Raw genomic sequence first — 18051 nt, forward strand, 5'->3', positions numbered from 1 at the left:
GAGCTCTAAGCGGAAAAGGCACTTCCACTGCGAATAGATTAATTTGTCCGGAAGCAATCGAAGTCATCTGAATAGAGTAGCTTAAGACTAGCGTGCTTATTTTCTGAGACAAAGGTGTCGCAGAGATGACAGGTCCTTAACGAGTCGTATTATCACCTCTTGGGCTCATGTTGTTGGAATTAGAACAGCATAAAGCTTACGCAGCAGTATTGAAACTTTTATCATAAAGGCGTTTGTTCTTGCCAAAAATCAATGACGCAGACAGGCAATCCACGAATCTTCAGTAGTAACCCTCCTTTTAATGCCGATATCGATGAAATGACGAGGGAAGCAACGGTGAGCAACACCGGTTTGTAGTTCCAGCTGGTCGGTCGAGGTGGTCCGCTGTCGTTAGTCATCGTCCTTCGACACCGCCGATAGTACAGGCACACATTAGAAGAGACCTTGCGCGGTGGCAGGTACGCACGCACGCGGTTCCCACATTCGCGACATGCTAGACACTTGTGTCCCAGAAAATCGCACGTGTCACCAACCCACTTGGAACGTATAATGCTCAAACCTGAATGGTGGCTCTCTGCAACATCTGCCTGATATGCTGTACTTATGAAATGTATAAAGAAATAGACTGATTCTGATTCGAATTCGTCTTAACAAAAACAGCGGCTCAGTGCTCAGAGCGCTCTCAAGACAGCAGGTGACTCAGGACAGCGATGCTTGCTGTTGCTGCAGTTAACAGGAAACAATCGCTGAACGTAATCTAAACCTATCTAAGGCCTCCCTTTCCCTTCCACTCCAGCCCACAATAAAAGGGGAAAAAACGCGGAAATTCGGGAAGACTGAGTTGGCAGCAGTACATAGAGAGCAATTTACCAAACGGAGGTACAAGGAGAATGAATGGGTAAACGAGTGTTTTAGGTGAAAAAGGGAATCGAATATTTGGAAACGGTCAGTGTTGTTACTGCCGCCATTTGAAGTTGTGGAATAACTTCACAGGAAGAGCTCCCCTGAGAGGTGGACGCTACTAATAAAAAATGTCTGTTGAACCATTGAAGTCTATTGCAACACTCTGACGCGCTACAGTTGAACGACACGCAGTATAGCTAGCAAGGCAACAGTTCGATCGGTTCAGGCCAAGTAACAACGAATGCGGAAAACTCGCCTGTGTTGGCTGATTGTGGACAGAGCAGTGCGGCACTAATTGTGCAGTTGTGAATTAACTGTCTATAATTATAGAGTACGACTATAAACAAATAAAAGCGATAATTCGTAACCACTGGCTGTCTGGTTATTTTTGAAGCAGTTGACGCTAGTACAGGAGAACCATTGATGAGCAATGTTTCTGGTGTTAGGAGACAACCAAGACTGCTCTACGAGGGTTTTGTGTCGGGCTAGTTGGTTTAACACTTCTTAAAATGGAACAGTGCAAGTACAGGACAAAGAGAGAAACGTGTTGTATGTTCCTCTCATTGTCCTGTGTTTGCGCTCATCCCTTTCAAGCAAGAATTCTATACTCTGCGGAAATTCTGCGCGCGATTGTCCCCGCTTTCTTACCTGCAGGTAACTGTGACGGGGTGTAATGGGTCTCCTTAAGACTTAAGACTGACTGCATGGCAACCAGACGATTAGCCCATTTCAGCGGGCTCACTAGAGGAAAAGAAATCTAGCCTTATACCGCGTTGATTACAGCAATCACGCGTAATAGCTGCTCCGTGGTTTCACAGAGGACATGCGTTCACTTAGAAAGCGAGAACCTTGCCGACAGTACCTATGCATATTATACGCAAAATACTGAGTGATGACCAGCGCCTGACGCCGTGTTTGCCATAATGGAAAATGTTTCTTTCAATCCCCTTTTTCAGAGCGAAAATGCTCGAGGACAGACGGCACTGCGAAGAACTTATTAACCACTTGATAAGCGGTGCTAGGCTCTGGCCTTCACACAGTGTTCACACAGTGTTCGTAAAGCAGTGTTCTATTAGAACTATACCGCATTCGCGTATCGCATTTCCTTGGGCCAACTTTTCGATTTGTGTTGAGACCTGTTCATACTTTCGGTCAATAAAGCCGGGGTGTATAGAATTTATAGCTCTGAAAAAGGCACTTGGCACCATCACTCTGACGCGACCCTACGGAACGCTCAGTGTTCGCACTGACTCGTCAGGTGCATCTTACGGATTACAGAGCGATGCATATGCGCAGGGAGTTCACCGCCTGCAGCTTTTCGACGTGGTTTTCGCTTGTGCAGTTGATCTCAAAAAAGGAGAACGACAGCTCGGTATGGCATGTCCAACCCGCGTAGTATTGTGCACAATGAAAGCGTATGCGCACTGAAGCTAGGGTAAAAGTTCAGGCGTGTAGTCTTCGGTGCACATCTTGCACTTTTCCTTTGAATCATTAGTACGTACTACGTGGTAACTGAACAAAGACACGGCCGGACTTGTTGCATAGGTTGTCATGACATCGTTTGCATTCTACCTGCCTACCCTTCTCCTTTCAAGAATTGTGAAGCAGCATGATAAAGTCACGTTTCCTTCGGCCTGTCCCCGCGCCTTTCCCTGTCAGTAAAGTTATCTCATTCTCTGTCTTCGCCCATATGTAACCCCAAAGCAGTGGCATAACTACCACGCGCTGTGCAAGAGTATGGTCTCTTCGGTTTCGCTTACTGAAATGCTGGCCAGCGGCTCTCACACTTTTCACGACTTAGCACTAGAAAACCCCCATGCTTTTGTTAGCATAAAGTACTAATTTCTCGCTAATCGCTGAAACGCACACGAAAGTGATCGACGGTCATGCAGCTAGCTTTGTGAAATAACATACTAGGTCTTCGTAGCCATGTTATTTCTGCGCAATCGCGGTTAGTTCGCCTGGTCCCTTTAAATTCAATTAAAAGTTCTAGCTCTAAATGCTGCTGGAAGACAAAGCTCTCATCTGGGGCTTTAAATCAAGAAGTTCATCTTTGTATACCTACGATGGCAATGCTGAATGTTTGCGTGAACAATGTTAAGCTGCAGATGTTCGTTATGAAAGGGGCTATTTTACACTCGGAGCGTTTTAAATCCTGTTTTTCGATCATGAAAAGCTGCTAGTTGTGGATGAAACTCAGCCCTTAAGATTCAGCGCGTGAGCGTCATATGCTGATGCCGGTGAGCTTTTCGCTGATGTCCCATAGCTTCTTCGCAAGCACCGGATCCTCGGCGCTTTTACTCGGCAGGGCTCTGCGGCAGTCCATGAAGTACTGGCCGGTCACCTTGACGACTTCGTCCGACACAGCGAGGTATATCGACGTTTGCGCCCCCTCCTTCGGAGTCTGCAAGAGAAAGATCAGAGTGGCGAATGAGCCCGAGTTTCACACTTGTCTATACACATCGAGGTTTCCTGGATTTTTTTTCTCAAAGCATGCAGTCCACTTTGCCAAATTCACGCGAACAAGAACTTGAGGTGTGATTGGCGGGTTTCGTTTGCATAATAGAACCAATCGTCGTGAAGTTGCACCGTTGGGCTGGTTGTCCTTATAAATATGGTCTATAGACAGTCTACAGACTTTTTATACACTTCTTATAGACCCTATTGCCTTCCTATAGATACTTCTTTTGTCTATTCATAGTCTATAGACTGTATATATACAGTAGTCAACTAAAAGTGTATGGCCATAAATATATAGATTGTCTTAAGATTGTTAGATTGTTCTCTAGAATTAGTCTATAGGGAGTCTACAGACTTTATAAACGGAAATCTATGGACAGTCTGTAGACTCTCTAAAGAAGTTTTTGTAAGGGTGAAACTTTGGTGGCCTGAAGAAGGACGTTCACGAACGACATTGAGCTGACGAAGGACATTGTTGGGGGTTGCTGACGGAGGATGCTGACGAAGGACCGTGACGAAGGACGTGACCACTGAAGAGGCGACACTACTGTGCACCTTTGAACAAATCCTAGTAGCCTGATTTCTCAGGGAAGCCCAGCAAGAGGCCACGGTTGTGAGGACAACAATAGTACACATATTCATAGAGGCGACGCTGTGTTAAATTATTCATTGGTCCTTTCAATAACCTTCATACCACCACTATTACTTTGGTCAAGATAGTGTTGGTGCTTCAACAGGATGATGTAAACTGCGCTCATAAGTTGCATTATGAATATGTATGAGCCCTTCCTGCAAAGCTCCTTATTGGAAACGGCAGTATGTCTGAATCAAAAACAAAGAAATAAATAAATAAAAAAGACAGGAAGAAAGAGGCTTACTCTACGTAGTGGGGTTGTCTCTGGACAGAACGTTTAAATGTAAACGCTTTGACAGGAGTTGGAGTATTTCCGTTTTAATTTCCTGGTGTCAAGTTGCGACCAAAAGCTGCCGCGGCACAAAAATGTGCAGACATTGCTGCCTAGCTCCAGTAAAAGACAAAGTTTATAGGAACCCATTAATCGAACACACAACTTAACAGTGGACTGATTGCAATACATGTTTTGCAAGTCTGCAAAACTGTCGGTTTGTTTGGACTGAGATGTTTTCGCCGCTCGTGAGCGAGCTGTTTCCAACGTCGCGGGAAAACTTTTGACCGGCGAAATTGAGCTTTGTCACGAACAGCTGGGTTCTAGGTCCAGATATTTTTTTGTTCATGCAATTTTGTTTACAGCTTACCTGCCAGAGGGTTAGGTACTCAATCAAAACTTCCAAAGTGATGCTCCGCGTTCCCGATTATTCTTCCTTGTGGCATTTAAGTGCGGCATTTTTGAAAAATAAAATGTTTATATGTCAAAACTTTCGTCCTTGGTAATGGTTGGTTGGGAGTGGGCAGCCTTTAGAGTAAGTTCATAGTGGAAAATTCAAGCGCTACAAGAACAACGACACAGAAGGGGACATGTTCTTGTAGCGCTTGAATTTTCCACTATGAACTTGTACCAACTCGTTTGATTTTCTGCCTTGTTGCTGTGGAGTAAGCAAATTACAAAATTTCTAGTCACCATATAAATGCAAGGTAACGATTGATCGTATGCTTCGCCCTCCCCGTCCAACGAGTGAGTATAACGGAGATGCAGACGGATGAGATCCAAGCGTACCTTTCCGAAAAAGTAGAAGAGCGTATTCATGACGATGTTCATGAATCCGACGTATGTGCTGTTGATGTCCGTCTGCACCGCTCCTGGATGAACGACGTTGGCGGTAACACCTGAAAAAGGCACACGTGATTTCAGCGAGGGACAGGCGCTTAACTTACAACGCGAGAATCAGGCAGCAGCTCGGTAGCATCACCGGGTAGCAATAGCGCCCACTGCAGACGTATGCAATGCAGAAGCATAACCGACAAGCAAGAGCTGGCAGAAATGGAACAAACTTAAAGTTAAAACGCATCACTACCTGCACAAGGAAGTGCAGTACAGTCCTCAGAACGCGGATTGCTTAGCTTAAAATAAAGTTTCTATACCGATAGCATCCAGAATTTAGCGCATAGATAAGTAGGGCCAGTAGCTACAATGGAAAGCACTGACGTATGTGAAATATAAAGTCTGACGAAAACTCGTCTGGTCGGGTAGAAGATTCATGTATGAAGAAAAAGGGGAACGCCGACCAAAAGGTTGTTGTTTAAAACGAAGACGTTTCGGCTTCCATACGGAAGCCGTGATCAAGGCTTCCGTATGGAAGCCGAAACGTCTTCGTTTTAAACACTGACGTATGTGCGTTTGCAATACGCTAAGACGAGTGTTTACAGTAAAAACTGTTAACGGTAACTTTTCCCTTGCCCGTGTCTAAATAATCTCATCATCCACTTTAAATGCTTTGCATTTGTTGTGTACCGCTGCCCTGTTATGTGTGCCGGGACTGCAACTAGTTTATCGCCATGTGAAGCGCCTGAAAAGTCAACCCTTTGTGGTGTCTACTCTGTCAGTCCTTGTTTTTTATTGTGCACTGTGATCAAAGAGACATAGTTCTATTTCGATTCTGCGTCTACGGGTTCCGTACTATAGCCGCGACCTTTCATCCGATAAGTTTTCCGGCTGGGCGCGTGAGTTTCTTGTGCGTTGTTGCGCGTACAGCGTGTGTAAGAAAGAAGCTAGGGTGCTTAAAAACGGAACAAGACATTTCAGACTTCAGTGAAAACATTGTGATCCGACGAACGGTGCAGTCTAATGAAACATTTTATTCGCAGATCGAAATCGATTGTTCCTTTAGACTGTAGCAATAACAAAGCGTTTCTTCAAAAGAACCCTGGCTTTTGTTTCAATATGCGAGTCCTTTCTACTGCTTTAATGAGCGTCGTTCCGAGTGCTGCTTCAGATGGCTGTACTTCGTATCAAAGCGACTAATTGCACTTCACGCTGTGAGTGACTTTGCGCTACAAAAATTAGATATCAAAAGCGTCCCCTACTTTGCATACAAAGGGACTGAGTGAACGCGGGATTGGTATTGAATTCAAGGTCGGCGAATGAATCTTGCCGACAGCAGAGAGAAGACAAGCTACACAACGTGCGTCGTAAAATGCTTTGCATTTCAATGAGAGAGAACCTTCGAGTGCAGAGGCACTTTCTACCGAAGAAATGAAAATTGCAGAGACATCAGCCGGCAAAAGTTTATGGAACGGAGATTAGCGTAAAATAAAAACAGCTTCATCGCAGTGTTTCGACGCAGCCTGGAATAGATATATGCAGCCTAGTTTGGAGTGGGTAAATTACAGAGCGCGGCAATGCGTCTCGGACGATGGGTCCTGAAAGCGGTAGCAATTAAAATTTCTTGAAAATGTCAGTTTCCACGAATTTTTGTCAGCGGATCTACATCCGCGAAACGCTGGGCGATTTTGTAGGAGCAGAAATGCATTCGGACCGGCTGAGCATGCGATTCGGTACAGATTATTGTTGTCGTTGTCCTCAAGCAAGATATCGCACTTGTCATCGTAGAACGGATCGCCATCCCTTCCCCAGGGTCTTCTATTGACGGGAGCTCTAATAGTAACCCATTTATTCCATCGAGGATATCTAGCAGGAGGCGGCAGAAAGTTAGGTGCGCGGATGAGATTAAGACGACTGCGGGGATAAGGTAGGCGCAGCTAGCACAGAACAGAGTTAATTGGAGAGACTTGGGAGAAGCCTGCGTCCCGCAGTGGACGTAGCCATGCTAATGATGATGATGGCGATGATGATCTTCTCCTTTTACGTCTCCTACTTCTCCCACAAGCGTAACCTACTTTCTTCATGCTGTCGCGAGCGAACCACACAATTTTGAAGCCGTCCTTCGGGAGACGACCAGAGTTTAACCGCCTACAGATACATCAAGGCAGCGATGTTAATTAACGTGATAGCATTGGAGGTCCCGTTCCCGAGAAAACCCTGCATCCGTCAGTTCCGGTCACGAAAAAGCGCGTGACCCACCTGCCATGGTGGGCAGGTGGGCACGCTCTCCCGTGTTCCTGCTCATATTGCTCTCGTGATAGTTCGTGTCCGTTTCTAGAGTTCCCCTCGGTGCGCAATGTAGGATATGATGAAGTCTGTGTTTTAGTTATGCTGGCCAACGGGTTTGTTGCTGACTAACGCAGTGGGGCTCTTATAGCACACCGGACATGGCTAAGTTTTGATGGATTGAGTACGAGAATGTCACTCGCCATCGAGAGATTTAACGTTTTGATAGAATCGATAAAATAAGTCTTACTTAAACTGTGCAGCCCGGAAGCAAACTCCAAGGCCTTAGAATTTATGACCAGGGCGTGTGTGTCGTAACGCCATAGACGGACTCGGGTCATACGGCTACGAAGCGCCAGTGCCCTTCAGCTATTGTTGACTATGGGCCGGGGCTGCTCCGCAGACGTAACGAGAACACTGGCGATAATAGCTGTGAAGCTCCCGATACTGCAGTTCGACGGGTACCAAACTCGGAGGTCTCGCCATTGTCTTTCCACGTCGCGGCATTCACGCGAACCACACAGGGCTGCTTTTAAGACATGCGCTCGGTAGAGAAGTACCGTGAAGCCATCAGCGGCGTTTCAGACTGTTTATTACGAACTGTCTGCAGCATTTCCCGAGATTTCGATTATGAGTTTCGTTACAGGGCTTGCTGAAGTTAGCAGCCTATCACGTTCTGTGCTGCCGCCACTCGGTCATTCGCTTTCTCTTTCTTTCTTTCTTTCTTTCTTTCTTTCTTTCTTTCTTTCTTTCTTTCTTTCTTTCTTTCTTTCTTGCTTTCTTTCTTTCTTTCTTTCTTTCTTTCTTTCGTCACGGCTGATGTCAACGAGATATTTTTGAATGTTCAAAGCCATGCACCGTGTGGAAATGAACAACATGGTTCGCACTGTTAAAATGTAATCGGATGGATTTAAAAAAAAACAATAATGAATAAGCTAAACTAGCGTTTTATTTTCGTAGCCAGAAGGAATCAGATACCATTATCGCCATGCTTTCCTTTAAAAAAAGCTCTCGCAATTCCTTACTGAACACGCACACACGTTTGGTTTCGAAAGAGAAACATTAATTATATGCCTCTAACTTATTTGAATTCTTGGCGGACACTTTTTGCCTATTTTGTGCCAGCCCATGTCTGGCGTTATGCTTTTGTCAGCCACTTAATTCTGTCTTCCGAGTCCTGTTGCCGTCTTGTACGACGCTGCAAATAGCTCGTCGGTTCTCTTCTTCGCCTTGTGTCAAGCTGAAGAAATAGCCTTGTTCTACCCGTCTCCATAATTAATTGGCATCAATTATGCACAGTGAGATTTCCTTTGCCCTATAGTGTCATTTGCTATGCTCTACAGCTTATTCGTGATTAAATCGGCCGGCGCTTTATTGCCTCCTCGTCTTTGCTGCTTCTCATTTTATATTAGTTTCTAGTTTTTTGTGTTTTATGCTCGAACATATTAAAAAGGGTGTTTTGTTCTTTGTGTCGAAACAGGAATGGTCTCGAATTCTTTTACCCGACACGCCGGATTCAACAGTTCAATTAGGATGCGTGGCTTGATCCTGAAACTAATGGAGAAACGAAGGTCTCATTATTTCTATTCTCTTTATATGACCTCGAAACTCGCGTAATGCAATCGATGTGAAACGACTTCTGCTGGCAATGAGTTGCATCCCGAAACGGCTGAATTTATTTCTGTGGGCCGGTTATTGCGGGAACAACTTGACTTCTGGCATGTTATAATGCTTGATAATGGTCTTCATTATGCAAACAGGTCGCTTATTTTTGTTTCGTATATCTCCACCGATCTTGCTTCAGTGGCATACATCTCTGCCGTCTCCAGTAGTGTGCTGCATGCTGACTCTCACCCTGCTTAAAGCTCCAGGAATTGCTAACAGTTCTGTCTAAATGATCCGGTGATTCTTTGAGCTGGAATACGTTGTTACGGCGAAAAGAATGCACGTTCTGAACATCACGCTGATAGCGCCACATTTACGAAAATACACGACTGGTGAACCAAGTGGCGCTCTACTGTGGCGACATTTTTGACTAATCATCAGTGTCGTGCTAGAGGTATTCCTCCTGGTACTAAATTACTCATCACGTTTGTTCAGTGATAGAAATAGTAATCCATTTTCCACAAAACAGCTCAATATACGAAAACAGAACAATGAAAGTCACAAATCGGGCGCTGAACTCTCAAGCGAATTGTACTATCCGTGGTGCTTATTTGCGCGCATGCCCCAAAGGAATCTGACAAAAAAAGAATAACACAGCAGAAAGAAACAAACAACTCAACAACAACACCGATAACGAATTGTGATGTGGTCTACTGATGCCTTTAAATACGAGCACCCCAATTTGTTATTTTGGCTGACTAAAGCACAGGTAGCTACAGTCTCTTCTGTGACATGTACCACTGCCAATGAGTATATCCTGTGTCTATAGATCTTATATCGGGTCTTTTGTCCGCTCTAGTTTGGTGCACTGCTAACTGACGGAAAACAATGGGCGAATTAACGTGGACAAGACAGAACGGGCGCGGATTACCAACCTTTATTTTTCACTAAACAAGCGCGATAAATACCCCTTCACCACGTGGGCCAGTTTGAGTGGTATTTATCGTGCTTGTTTTGTGAAAAATATACAGTTGGCAATCTGCGCTTGTTTTGTCTTGCGTGATCCCCTCTTTCCTGCGTTATTTCGTGCAGTGGTTTTCGTCATTTAGATCTTATATCTGAGGGCATATTAGGAACACTCTCCAAACTAAAAAAAAATTAGGCACACGTTTTTGCCAAACTTGCCCTCGTGTTCTGCGTTGTTTTTGAGTCAGGGATTGCCAACAACTCCCAAAACTCTGCTCTAGGACACATGAATAGTTACTTTTACAGCGGCATTTCACTAACTGGTGCCCGTCACCTGTGACGTAAAGCATAAGGGAATCAACGTACTCCTACCGGATCCTAGCAGCCTCCGCGCGAGCTCCTTGGTGAAGAGCACGTTGGCCAGCTTGGTGTCGCTGTACACCTGCATGGGCACACGGTACTCGGCGTAGTCCAGCCGAACGGGGTCGATGCGGCCGAAGTGGTGCAGCAGGGACGACAGCGTGATGATGCGACTCGGCGCGCTCGCCTTCAGCTTGCCTGAAGCACAGGGACACAGATGTCACTGACAGGCAAGCGTATAGATTCTGGACATATAAACAGAAAACTATTTAACCATGCGAGAAGAAATATATATATTGCCGAGATAGTTGCCTACCAGCACCCCCCCCCCTCCCCCCCCCCCCCCCCCCCCCCCTAGAAGGCCTTCTTCACCGAGTAGGAGCCCACGCAGCAGAGGATAGAAAATGCGACGGCAAAATCGAATTCAAGGACCCAGTTAGAAAGACAGCTGATCTCCATAATTACCGCCCTTCAGCCATTTGTCCCAACTTCACCCCTCCAGCCTCGGCTTAGCGTAAAACTATTCAGTGGAGTAAAACCATCGGAATAACTTTCGAGGCTAAATCCAGCTGATTTCGCAGACTTGTTGCATCAGATGTGTTCTCGTCCCGTAATTTTATTTTGGAACGTATGCATGACACGGCTTCATAACGTTGCATTCCTGAAAAAAAAAAGCACAACTATTCACATTGTGTTGCTGATGCTAAGTTCACTTGCCCAGAAGCATGTTGGTGAGCAGGAACGGTCCTAGGTGGTTGGTCTGCAGGGTCTGCTCGAATCCATCCACGGTTTCCACGCGGTCCGGGAAAGCTGCGAGAAAAAAAAAAAGGGGATCAAGGTTTTGTTTGTCGCATGCCGCACCACAAAGTCAACTGAACAGGGAATGACAAGCTGTGTCGTTTTCCGTCAAATTACGTGTACTAACGATCAAAACGAACTTGACCAGTGTCTTCGAAATGTTCTTGATTGGTGCAGTGAGTTTTCCATGGTTCTTAACACTGAAAAAACAGTTTCGATGCAAATAACACATAAAAAGAACCCAATTAACCACGTGCATACACTCGGATCATCAACACTAAAGCAGGTTAATAGCTACAAATATCTAGGTGTAACAATCACAAGCAGTCTTTCCTGGAACTCACATATAGATAACATATGCTCCTCTGCATTTAAAAAGCTTTGTTTTCTGAGGCATAAACTAAGAAATTCACCTTCTCACGTAAAACTGCTAACGTATAACGCTTACATCAGGCCAAAGCTTGAGTATGCTTCGGTTGTTTGGGACCCATTCACTAAACTTAACATATATAAATTAGAAAGGGTTCAAAGAAAAGCTGTTAGGTTTATCTATTCCAAATTTAAAATCGCCGACTCCCCCACTGACCTCATGGCGGCTAACAATATTGAAACACTTGAAACGCGAAGAGGAAAATATCGCCTTGAGTTTCTTTATTCTTTGCTTAACCATAAGTTTGCTTTGGATCCTTCACAGTACATATCCCCCTTAACCACACGTTATACCCGACATCATCACATTCACTCATTGACACCGTATTTTGCGAAAACTGACTGTTTTAAATATTCGTTTTTTCCGCGGACAATATCCGATTGGAACCATGTTATGACATCGTAATATTTTGCAAAATTTGTCTCCTCATTTTTATGTATATTTCTTTTCATTGTGTTTTGTATCTTTTGAGTTTTAAGAATATATGCCTGTCCTGCTTGGACCCTGAAAAGGGTCTGCAGTATGTACTAAATAAATAAATTAATAAATAAATAAATAAATAAATAAAGAAGTGGCTGTAATGTGGTTCCTGGATGAACACTGGTGGACGACCCCCATGAGGAAGTGAGTAGACAAGAGGAATGGATAAGAGGGACTCGTTATGACGTATTACATAACGGAATCCAAGAGTAACTGGAACGAATGAGCATAGTGGATTAAAAAAATAAAATTTTTCATCGGTGCGAGAAAAATGAACTAATTATTTTAAAGATAATTGATTAGAAAGCAGAAGAAAACACATCTACATACCGCTGGTGGGATTCGAACCCATGACCTCCGAATTTCGCGTCCGAAGCTCTAACAACTGAGCGAAAGCGACGGCTGTCCAGGCTTCTGCTTTCCGGGAATTTATGTGTAGTGTAAACTGTCGAGTCCACACCAGCGCCACTTTCGTCCATATCTTTAAAAAAGTTACCCTATTATTCTCCCAACTATGAAAAAAACATGTTAAAAAAAAACCCGTATGCTCCTCGCTTTTGTTGGCTGTTGGCTTCCGCCACCCATAATGAAGCGTTTAGAAAAGCGGTTTGGTTCTCGCAGCGAGGGACTTAAAACGTTTCGAAGCGCTGAATTTGGATGACAGCGGCTGAAAATTATGAATGTAGCTTGCTTATCATTCTTGCTTATTTTGTAGCTGATATTCGTCAAACTGCTAAAACAGAAGCGAGTAGAGTAGTTTTCATGTTCAACTGTTGGTGTCTGAAAAGCTGATTGGTACGCCAAATTTAAATCCTACACACTCGCGTACATCAAACATTTAAAATTATTACGAAACCAATAACTAACATGACAGTCTAAAGTTCTAACCTTTAGAAAGCGGCGTATTTTACAAATCGAAAAACCCATACTGTTGTGTAAGGAAACCATAGTTAACAATAACCTTAGAACAACTTAGCAAACAATTAACGAGTGGAAACTTGTATGGAACTAAAGAATGTGTCCTATTTTATAAAAATAAATGAATGGCTAGAATTTGCAGGTCAGCAGTTTTAAATACTTGCACAGCACCTGTCTGGTCCCTTCGAATCAAAAAAGGCGAGAACTGCTCAGAAACCATGTTTAAAATAAATGTGCTATGTGATGTAGCAGTTTCTAAGCAGTGTCTCATTTTAGGTGATTCTAAAAACAAATGATTTCCTAGTAGCTGCGACTGTATACGGTTCTTGCTATTTTTTTTCGCCGACAATGTTATCGAGTCTAGAATACAGCAGCATCTTTTGTTGTAGAGAGGAGCAAATCAATATAAAATCTCCGCTTTTCGAGTCACGAAATCAGTTCAACCGTCATGGCCTCGTAAAGCAGCTGAAACTCCTAACATAACTTGTTTACATTACTGTAGTTAGGAACAGTAATAGCAATGACGAAAAGTGACTAAAACGCTTAGAGGTTAATCGCTTGTGTCAGTTAAAAAAGGACTTAACTTCTGTTTGTTCAATATGTATGCAGACTGTTCCAGGCACAGACTGGGGGAGTTGAGCATGAGTCCAACTCTGTTAACGTTGTCGAGGTGATCGTAGAAGCTAAAAAAAATAGACTGGAAAAGACCGCATTTGGGAAGGGGCAATCTGTATGAAATTTTCTTGTCATAATAATAATAATAGCTTTCTTTGCTAAGTTGTCAGGGACAAGCTAAAAGCGACTACGTAAGGAACTTGCGCAATAATAATAATAATAATAATAATAATAATAATAATAATAATAATAATAATAATAATAATAATAATAATAATAATAATAATAATAATAATAATAATAATAATAATAATATAATAGTTGGTTTTTAGAGGAAAGGAAATGCGCAGTATCTCTCTCATATATCGTTGGACACCTGAACCGCGCCGTAAGGGAATGCGTAAAGGAGGGAGTTAAAGAATAAAGGAAGAAAGAGGTGCCGTAGTGGAGGGCTCCGGAATAATTTCGACCACCTGGGGATCTTTAACGTGCACTGACATCGCACAGCACACGGGTGCCTTAGCGTTTTGCCTCCATAAAAAATGCAATGCAAAAAATGGAAAATGCAAATTCACGTCAACTCCTTCACAAGAAAAAAAAAAACAGGCTGTTTTTGTTGCCAATATTTCACTGGCCGCCAAGAAAAAGAGGTAACTTTCAGGGGTAACACCTTTATTTTTCGCTGTCAAGACTTATAAGAAAGGTCGAGCGCCGCGAAGAACGATCAGGAGTAGAGGCGTGACGCGAGAAAAGGGAGATTTTTCATTCCTTATTTTTTTTTAGCAGCAAGGCCTTGTCTTACCGCCCGGAGCCTTATCAACTGCCAGGCACGGCAGATCGACGTAGAGAAACGCGGGGATGGTAAAATCTTTCTCGACAGGTGTCGAGTGCTGTTAAAAATCAGGCTTCCGAGCGTAAGCTTCGCAAGCTTCGCAAGCAGCGCATGAAGTAGCACGGACGCATCCATAAGTGCCATCGTACACAAAAACTTCCGAACGTTCTTTGACTGCTTCCTGATTTTTTGTTCGCGTTCGACAGGCTCAGTGTATATCAGTACGGAAGAAACGCCGAAAATTTAGACGAAACATATTCTCGTCAAAGTGCTGTTTATCAGTTTTGTTGAGAAACTTCACTTATGTCCAGAAGGGGCACGCCGACCGTGAAAATGCTGTAAGTATTTTTGCATTTTGTAGAATTTTTGCAATGGCCTACATTTTTTATTCGCACTGCAAATGACTGGAATGACTTGCCCAACGCCCCGTCGTACTTCATTCCGACCCATCATCATTCAGATCATCAATCGAATAAACCATGTGCCTTTTGAGGCTATAATAAATAAATAAATAAATAAATAAATAAATAAATAAATAAATAAATAAATAAATAAATAAATAAATGAAAAAAATAAATAAATTTACTTCAGTAACAAGGCGACAGGCATGGGCCTTCTGTTGTTTTGTGGAACTCCAATTCATAAAGTGTAGCGGTGCTCTGGCGGCCTATCGGATCATTAAAGAGTTTTGTCACTGCAGCACTAACTAATTCTCGAGAACGAGAGACCGTGAGTTTACAAATTTCATCTACTATCACCGAGGAATTAACCTGGACAGTGGCGTAATACTTTTAAAGTACTAGCCAGTAGCAGCAGTATATCCGGTGATGTCACGAATACCAGGCCAACCCAAAGCTATGCATACTGTGCGGTCTAAGGGTTCAATAACAGAAGGTCCAAAGATAATTCAGACCTCAAGACACTAGTTCACACGTGTGCGAAATATGTGAACAATAGTCCAAGTTAATTTGCACTGCTCAAGCTCACTAAAACCAGGCTTTAGAAGCAGGAGTTTCTTTTTAAGGCGCAAGCATTTCTTGGGTCATGAGTGGCGTGGACGGAAGTTGTCCGCTCGAACTGTCAATCATAAGTTGTATGATAAAGTAAAATTTCAAAGTTGATTGAGCAACAGTTAATAAGCAACATCGAAAAAAATGCAGAAATAAATTTAAAATTTCGAAAAGAACGAAAATGAACAAAAATTTATATAAAAAATAAAAATATAAAAGAGTAGAAACAAAAGAAAAACAAAAACAACCAAACACTAGAGAAATTAAAAAATAAAAATGGAGGGAGAAAGAGAATGTTCGATAAACTTTAAAGTGACAGCAAAAAAAGCATACTAAAACCAGAAAAACAATGGTTAAAATCAAATTGTGTGCCCCTTTACTTACATTCAAAAACTTGACCACTGATTTTATAGTCATCCGTCTTCAGTAGCGCAATTAGAGCAGTTGTAATATTTATATACGTTTTAACGTTTCTGATGTCAACGTTCTCGCATAAATATTTTACTTTTCCTTACGGCACCCTGGCGCCATGTCTGCAGTACTCGACGAGGCAAGCCTGGATGCATTGGCAAGGAGCCCTTTTGTGGACGCGTGAGTTTTGGTTTGTGCTCGCTAATGAGTTTACTCTGGGCAGTACAGCGTTGGAGCAATTCAAATAACGCAAACTGCCGGCGCAGGAACTCTTAAACGGCGAGTAATTGGTTTCGGGCTTGTTCACTAATGGTGGCAAAGGACAGCGGGGAATAGATTTCCTGCGCGCAACGCTCAGCCTCGGCAATCGACCCGCTTGCGGAAATCCGTTTAGCCGACGAGTCACGCGCCCTATTAGGCCAGCGCCGAGGCTTTGTCTCTTAAAAACACTGCGAGAAACGTTATCATTCGACTGAGGTCACGTTCGAAAGAGGGCGCTGCAATAGAATCCTTGTTACGTGTGACCCTCGTTTCGGTCTGACGAGCGTTGTTTCTCATATGAACGACTGAACGTTAAGATCATATGTAATTCAAAGCACACGTTTTTCTGGCTCTGTGGTCCTTTCTGTCTCTGATGCTACACTGATCGCTAACGGGTTGCTGACAGAGCATTGACCGTAGCTGATGTTATACGAGCTTTTGTTTCGGAGCGTGTGTAGCTCGAATGCGCTTGTTTGCGTTCTTTAGTGAACACTACGAGACGACGGGTCTAGCAATGTTTTGGCAATGTTGGCAACGTGGCAGTATTGTTGCCACCTTTTCAAAATGTGTTTTTTGACGTGTGATATTTGACTTACCTTGTTTACCTGCTATAGCTTCAGTGCTCAGAATGTTGTATAAATATTGCACATAGTGTTGCAAATTAGAAGTAACGTGTCTGTTCGAAATATATTACGATGTTGCTGATACTGCCAAGCAACTATCTTATTGGCCTTAGTCAAGCTGCACGAGCAGCTTTTAGCCAAGGAGGCCCTCCAGGCATTTTTTGGAAACATAAACATTCAATTGAAATTGAATTGAATTGCAGTTCATATGAGACTCGCCTTATCTGCAGTCTCTTTCGCTTTTTAGATTCAGGCCCAAGTCTTTGCTCTTTGACACCAGAATTGTAAGGGAAGGATCAATTATATAATGTCACTTATTTATTGCTATGTAGAGTACCTGTGCCTAAATTCAGTTTGCTTCCTTGTGTATAATATGAGTGTAACGTTTCCCTGATTATGAATTGTAAATTACCTTTCTAAATGCCTTGTAATAATCCTCGGCTATAAACTTTCGCGATAAAGCGATTACAATCAGCCATTTTCTTCATTTATGATTACTTCATCGGTTTGTTCCTTATTTCCCTTTTAATCCCTTTTTTTTTCTCTTTCCCCAGCGCAGCGCAGCCTTCAGTCAACCTCGTGTGTCCAACCTCCACGCGCTTTCTTTCATTCCTATCTCTTTCATTCCTATCTCTCTCTTTCGAAAGCACCGCGTCGAGTGGAGTGAACGCGCTCACGGACGATTCCGGCGTTGTTGATGAGGACGTCGAGGCGCTCTTCGTTCCTGACGATGTCGTCGGCGAACTCGCGTATCGACTTGAAGGAGCACAGGTCCAGCTTGCGCACCGCCACCTGTCGGCCGGTCTCCTCCAAGATCTCCTGGGCGGCCGCGGCCGCCTTCTCCGGGTTCCGGCAGGCCAGGATGACACGGGCGTTGCGCCGCGCCAGCTCCTTGGCCGTCTCCTTGCCAATGCCTGCGCATCACCATCATCATCAGCCTGACCAGCGAAACTGACTGACCCGCTGGACTTACAACTGATTTATTCCGATGAATCAGTTTCGCTGCTTCCACCACCTGTGCATGCACTCTGAACTTTCGCTCTTATAAAATGGTATACTGGGGGCAAATCAGTTTGGTCCATATCCGCTGGTCACCCTAGTATAATCAGAAAGAGGCTACATTGAATGAAAATAGAGCTGTTTCAAGTGAAAGAGAGGTCGGGAAATCAAATACAGGTGCTACCACCACAGGCCGCTTCTTCAAGCAAACTGCAGTGACGTCAGAGCATGTTTTGTTTACGGGCTTCCGAGGCTAGGATACTCTGACATTCTCCTCTAAACGTTATTCACGTAGTCATGTCCGATTTTAACGTGACGAGTTCGAATCCAGTGACGGAGAAAAAAAATGATCCAT

At 43.6% G+C, this 18051-nt stretch overlaps 1 protein-coding gene across 2 annotated transcripts in view; it reads right to left on the reverse strand.

Moving 5' to 3' along the window:
* Window positions 1–271: 271 nt before the first annotated feature.
* LOC144133510 (retinol dehydrogenase 11-like) overlaps window positions 272–18051 on the reverse strand; it is a 56175-nt gene continuing 38395 nt past the window's right edge. The window contains exons 3-7 of one of the 2 annotated variants that reach the window (XM_077666657.1): window positions 17375–17611; window positions 11037–11129; window positions 10326–10517; window positions 5058–5167; window positions 272–3307 (exon numbers count right to left, since the gene is read on the reverse strand). In XM_077666657.1, the coding sequence (XP_077522783.1) occupies window positions 3128–3307; window positions 5058–5167; window positions 10326–10517; window positions 11037–11129; window positions 17375–17611 (812 nt within the window). In that variant the 3' untranslated portion in view covers window positions 272–3127. The remainder of the gene's footprint in view (window positions 3308–5057; window positions 5168–10325; window positions 10518–11036; window positions 11130–17374; window positions 17612–18051) is intronic. The other variant, XM_077666658.1, reaches the window with a different exon arrangement.

This window comes from Amblyomma americanum, chromosome 5 (genome assembly GCF_052857255.1).
Source record: "Amblyomma americanum isolate KBUSLIRL-KWMA chromosome 5, ASM5285725v1, whole genome shotgun sequence".
In the NCBI taxonomy this organism is placed as follows: domain Eukaryota; kingdom Metazoa; phylum Arthropoda; class Arachnida; order Ixodida; family Ixodidae; genus Amblyomma; species Amblyomma americanum.